At 40.7% G+C, this 6,680-nt stretch overlaps 1 protein-coding gene across 3 annotated transcripts in view; it reads left to right on the forward strand.

Annotated features, from left to right (window-relative positions):
• The window catches only part of RNF166 (ring finger protein 166), a 784,597-nt gene extending 778,702 nt beyond the window's left edge, over window positions 1-5,895 (forward strand). For all 3 annotated transcript variants that reach the window (XR_011283423.1, XR_011283424.1, XM_069635933.1), the window contains one exon: window positions 261-5,895. Coding sequence is in view for 1 of the 3 variants with exons in the window: in XM_069635933.1 (XP_069492034.1) it covers window positions 261-326 (66 nt within the window). In the remaining 2 variants the exon portion in view is untranslated. The remainder of the gene's footprint in view (window positions 1-260) is intronic.
• Window positions 5,896-6,680: the final 785 nt, after the last annotated feature.

Here is a 6,680-nt window from a genome sequence, read left to right on the forward strand (position 1 = left end):
AATATATATATTCTGTACACACACACACCGTTCTGAATATCCTTAAGACCTGTGATAGGAATTACCACATTAAGTAAATTCTAGATGTTTAATGTTTACTCCATTACAACGCTTCTCTAGGCAGTTTAACCACACTGCTGAGAAATCCCTGCATGGTGTAGAGTCTGAAGATTCTTGAAGCTTGTTTACTTAGTTGCACCTTTTTTTTTGTATTTTCTGTTTAATCTGAATCTCTACTGCATTCTGTTCCTTTTTGGCAGGACTACAGTATTGATGAGGAAGCTGCACTCCAGGCTGCTCTTGCCTTGTCGCTCTCTGAGAACTGAAAAACGACTTGAGAAGTGGTTGGGAACCAAACCAGGCCCATGCGTCTACTAACAGCCCAGCTTGATGCTCAAAGGGTTGTGTGACTCAATCGTTCCTCTGCTTTCTTGCAATTAGGTCACCAGCCACCTTTTTATTTATTCAACCTGTTTTTACTAAGATGGAACATTGATGACTTGCCCTAAGGACCGAGAAAGTGACTTTTCCTGAACCGGAGCAAGTAGACGACTTAGTGGCGTGTGGAAGAAGAGTTTGAATATGTCAATAGTTTTTAATTAATGCTTTAAGATAGGTTTATATTTATTATTCTGAGGCTTTAAGGAAGACCTACTCCTTGAATTGCTGAAGCGGACCAAATGGTACAACAAATAAGTTTTTAAATTGTGATATTTATTTAAAGGTGCAAGGAAAGTTGTGAAGTTCATAGTTGTCAATCCGAAATATTGTTTCTTTTCCCCAAAAAATATAAAAAGATTGCATCTTGCACTCATTTTCTGCCAGCTCCGAACTCGGCATGGCAGTCCTTTTGCAGCAGTGCTGCCAAGTCCCTTGATTTTGAGCATCCTCCTGCTAGGCTTGAAGGCCTTCATTTTTTCTATGTTAATCCTTCTTCTGGCAAAGAGGGTTGTCTGAAAAGTTGTCTACTCCCCATGTTACATGTTTGACTCCCTACCATACAACAAATTCAATGGAGAGTTTTGAGGTGTGGCCTTTTAAGTTCAAAAGAAAAGTAGTTCAATTTAGCAGATGACATTGATTAGTCTTGCCCATCTTTACATCTTTGTTACTCTTATAGCGATCCTCCCACTCGCTCCTAAAACAGATTAAATGTATCTGTGATTGTAGAGGCTCTCAGCGATACTGGTCTGTGATAAAGGCCCATTCAAGTCGACAGTGGGACAATATTCGGAGCTTTTGCTTTGGAATATAAATACGATGGCAAAGGGCGGGGGCAGAGAAGAACGCAGATGATCATAGGAAAGCATTATTTTCTTCTGTAACCTTATAGACAGAAATAAGGCACAAAATTCAAATTTCAATACGAGGTTTTGCATTAGGAACATGAACTTACAAGCCAAATTCTGCATTTCAGTGGAAGTTTCTGAGTGTATTTGGTGGTAAACGTGGTGGTGATAATTAGAGTCAGTGTCTCCCTGATAGGTCTGCTGATGTTATGGTCTAATAGATGTGAAACTGCTGCCATACCCCTCCACCGTGTTTGCTTTATGCAAGGTCTAACCTAGGCACCATACCTCCCGGGTAAATGTTCTTTGGGGTGGGGTGGGGCGAGTACCAATTTGTCTTCACGTTGCATCGGCATATGAAAACATCAAAGAAAGCTACATTTTAATAGGGTAACCTACTTGTTTAAATTATTTGGAAGGGTGTGGCAAGTTCCGTGCTTGCTGCCATACAGACACTGACCACTATTGCAGGGATATAACCTCTTTTATTTCAGCTCTGAGCGTTTATAGTACTTAAAACCTTTCCCTGCGTCTCCTAACCCTCTTTGCCGTGTGCTGTCCTTTTCACTCTGGCTATAAATCTGCTTGACTTCCCACTTCTTCCTTTATGGACTTAGGGTACAAACCTGTGCACAATATGCTTCCCAAGTTCCCACCCTGAGAGAGCAATATGATGGTAACTGGTACAGTATACACGCTTATACATTACAACACTACACTGCCAAGGACTGAAACCTCGAATGGCATATAAATCCCTAAAATGTTTCTAGCAAAGAACGATAGTATATAACATAACTAGGCTTTGATACCGAGAGAAAAGCAATCTGATACATGAGGACAGGCGCCCCATGAGTTGTATTCACGTCCAGCAACATTTAGGTGAGGTTTAGTATGTGTAAGGTGGAAAGGGTAAAATGGTAGAAGATCTACTATGTGGTGGGATTAGTCCCCATAAACAACAAATCCTGCCCTACTCCATGTCACAAAGCTGCTGGTTCATTAGTGCGTTGATTAGTCCTACCTACCAAATCTTTTGAGTAGGGAACTCTAGGCTGTATCCATTCTGCAGCAGCTGCCTGACTATAGTTCAGTCGATCATTACGTGGCTAAGTGAGGTCTGGGATGGTAATGAGCAGCACTAAAATGTAGCTGCTAAAAATCATTGCAATGATTTGGAAAGCATTTTTATGGACTTGCTTTACATCTCTTTAGCTGAGCGTTCCAATGGAATCTTCTTTTGCATGGTGTAATCCTTTTTCTTTCACAGAAGGCTTCTAGGGATTATGAAACTCGAATAGAAAAACAACATAGTCGACATATTCTCCACTGGCTAACAATTGCCTCTTAGAATATCTAAATAGAAAGTTATTAGTATTATTTCCAAGAGTTTTGGTTATGTTTTCTGAATCAATGATTTTTTCTACAAACTGGTAGAAGAAATATCTATTTGAGACTATGCAACTCTAGTCTTGTCATAATGACAAATGGTCTAAACAATAACCCCGTAGATGGAGAATAAAACCGATCTGGGGCACCTTTTAGAAATCTGCATTATGACAAAATGTTTCATTAAAAATCTGGGTCCACTTTTCCCAGAAAATTGAAGCTGGTAGCAGAGCCATAAGACTGGCAAAAATAGTATGGTTATTATTGGTTGTAGAGTGATGTACAAATCCAGTATTTTGTGACCTCAGTGGTCTTCCTTTCTAAGGCACAGTAAATCCTAAGTGGTGAGAATTGCGCTTAGCAAAGGGTGGTACCCAAGATTACTTGTGATGTTGTTAGTGGAATTGTTCAAAATTGTGCCACAGAGAAACCACTGGAGAGTTTAGACCATCACTCTTTTCTATGCAACCATTATGTGGTTGCACATTGCTAGCATTACAACTAAGGCATATGTTCTGCTCCACCCAAATCTAAAATGTAAACTTTGCATCTTGTAAAAGCTTTCAGAATCCTTTTAATATGTCATCCTCAAATTGAACGTATAGTGAAATTCAAACAGTCCAAGAGGTGGCTCTTTGCAAAAGATTAATCTCAGAATTTAAGGGCACGCTTGTGACCTACCATGAAAAATGTGTGTGGTTTTGGTCGGAATGCTTTGGTTCCATACTTTCTTTAAAAACTATAGGACAGCAAATGTTCTTGGCAGTTCATTTGGCCTGATCAGCATAAATTAACTGGGCAGAATAGTCATACCACTTACTCATGAAGGGGTTTGCCTGGCATCATTTATACTGGTATTTATGATAACTCAGTTCTTGGTTTTTTTTGTTCAATAACGCTTTTCATATTTTATAGCAGAAAAAAGCAATTCTTCACAATGCAATATGTTCAATTAGACACTATAGTATTTTTATGGAAAATTTAAAAAAGTATACATTTTTTGACATGTGGTTTGGGAATAGGTTGTAAACAATATAATGAAATGGAATGGTCATCGCATTGCTAGTTTGCGGAGTTCCAAGTTGGATACAGTGCTTCCATTGATTGGTATTCTTTCTTCTCATGGATTTGTTTCAGTATTAGCTTTAATTTTTTCTGTATGAATGGCCTTTCAGTAACAGTGAGGACACTCATGTTTACTATGAAATGATTCCAAACCTGAGCTGACCATTACTCCCTAGTGGATCAATTTGACAACCCCTTTGTGTGATGACTTTTTCCAGTTTAATGCTTTACGACCACAGGATTCCATTCTGAAGGGGCGGGTGCCAAAACCCTGCAGTGTATCTCCTAAGAGAGCAAGGATTGCAGTTAGAGATGTAAAAATGGGGTGGGGCACTGGGAAAATGGATACAATCAAAACCGCAGTCGCCACAAAAACACAAGACTACTGGTAAAACAGGACACATTGTACATAAGCCTCAGTATACTATGATGCCTGACAAAATACTCGTTTTGTAGTTTTTGCTTCTTCCAAAAATTAGGAACCCCTGGACCAGCAAGTAGCCCTGCGGCTTGAGTGCTAAAATAGTTTAAAAGGGACAAATGCCATCTCTTGTTACAGGGCCAAATTCCAATAAATCAATCTGTTCTGGAGGCGTTGGACAGGAGAGCTATCGCTGTCCCCGTATGTCAACTGTTTAAGCGGGGGAGAAAGCAGAGGCGTAGACAGACTGGGGCGTGAGCGGGAGGGTCTGTAAATTTACCCTCAGCAGCGCTGTGTGAGCATGTACAGATGTTAATGTCACTGCAGTGGGCCCAACAACATTAGCTTCTGGCCCCACTTGTTAGTCAATACTGGCTACGCCTCGGAGTAAGGCAAATGATGTCCAACATCTGCTAATAGATTCAATAGCAGATATTTTTTTTAAGTGGAACATGACTTTGCGTTGTCCTGCAACTGTCCTAAATATGGCCAAGTAGGCATGGGGTGTAATGTCTGCACAATCACTGATGTAGAGGACAAGCCCTCTGAATTGTTTTTTTCTTTGTGGTGTTTTAGTTAGTGGTGGGTCACTTGTCCAGAGAATAATTATTTATGCCTTCAATATTTGATTCAACCCACAGCAAAACTGAGGGCCAAGTACGATGAACGCATTTAGCCGGTAAGGGCAGGTTAAATAGGCCAGGTGGTCCGTAACAGTCAATGCATTCCACATTTTCATCTTCTCTGTAGTTTTGCACAAGCCAAATATTCAACCAATTGAGTTGTCAAAATTATACTGCTGTTGACATAAATTGTGCTGCACATTTAGTCATACCTAATACATAGGAACATGATTCAAATCTGTGTGCATCACTAACTCTGGTTATTTTACTCATAGAATAGTTCTCCTTTGTTGGCAAAATACCCCCCTTTCAGACGTCTGTATTTTGGAATCAAAAGTGACAATAACATCCCATTTCACCATGGGATTATCTTTGCTCTCTTGTAAGGTCGTTTATTAATCAAATGGTTTTGTAAATTAATGCCACATGACCAAATAGAGGAAGGCCTGATTTTTAATAATCCCTTCTGGATAATGAATAGATAACCCACATACACACGCACTGGTTACTACAGATGCCGAAAAACGATGTCCGCTACTGTTCCCCAAAATGATCCTGTTTGGTCACAAACTGCATGGATGGCTAACTACATCCTAATTTAGTGATGCAATTCGTTGAGAAGGGCAGGAGTAGACATTTGGCACCAGAAGAGGGGGTATTGGGTATAAGAGGTTAAGAATGAGCAGAAGGAGATTCTAATCAAGCTGTAGATTCGAGATTCAGGGAATGTATGCCCTTCTCATAAATATTCTTGGCATGCAGACTTTGGCAATAACCTCGGCATGTATTTTACGGTATGGACGTTGCTGTGTATACGCTGTGATAAGGATGTATGTTAGAGGTCTTACTGTTGCTTTTAATGTAATGGAACAAGAAACACAAGGTTTAATATAATGTGATCCTGCCACTGCAGCAAGATGTCAACATAGTGGTAACATGCATTGACACCTTGCTTGTTTTACTGACGTCATGGGATTATGCCAATCTGTTGATGCCTACCAAAGGCATAGGTAATATTCTGCCTTCTTCGTTTCTATAAAAGACATTAAAATGCAGAACTTGTATACCTAAAGAATAAAAGAAGTGCTTTAATAAAGCTATTGTACCTTTGCATTGAGCTCCTGGGCATTTAATGTATGTGACAGTGTGGTGGATTGCAAGGCAGACATTTGTATTTTTTTTAAAAACATATTTTTGTTATTTTCATGGTAGAGACAAAAAGCAATTTAACCAAATAACCCCCCTTGAACACCCCCCTCCCCTTTCCACCCCACTCCGGAAGAGCAGCTCATTGTTCCAAACGTTCTCCGGGCTGACTATGAGGCGAATATAACTGTGATTCTGATGTTATGCGGACACCATTGTTCCATATAGTCCGATTGCAAATATTCCAGACCCCCCATTCCTTCATGAAGGATTCTTTCAATCCCTGCAAGTAGTGCGTGATTTTCTCCATGGCCATTTGTGACCAGACCTTTTGCAGCCAGGTGTATATTAGTGGAGGGTCATGCTTCTTCCAGTTCTGTGTGATCATAGCCCAAGCCGCTATGACCAGGCCCAAGAAGCCTCTCCATTGCGCCTTACTGTATCTCTTGGCCTGCAGCTCTTTCATACCACAGAGCCACACTTTCTCCCCCATCTGATCCGCCTCTGGGAACATCTTTTTCATTTCCCCTATCATTCCCTTCCAGAACCCTTTGACCCCTTGACAATCCCACCAGATGTACCTCCAAGTGCCTACCTCTGGGCAGCCCCTCCAGCAGCAGTCAGGCGTATTTGGGTACATGTTGTGGAGACTCTCAAGCGTGTAGTGCCATTGGGTGACTATTTTTATACACGTTTCCCTGGTCTGCACTGCTCGTGTTAGTTTAGGGATGTCCGCCCACAGCACCTGCC

Source organism: Ambystoma mexicanum, chromosome 1q (genome assembly GCF_040938575.1).
Source record: "Ambystoma mexicanum isolate Mex_15411 chromosome 1q, UKY_AmexF1_1, whole genome shotgun sequence".
Classification (NCBI taxonomy): Eukaryota; Metazoa; Chordata; class Amphibia; order Caudata; family Ambystomatidae; genus Ambystoma; species Ambystoma mexicanum.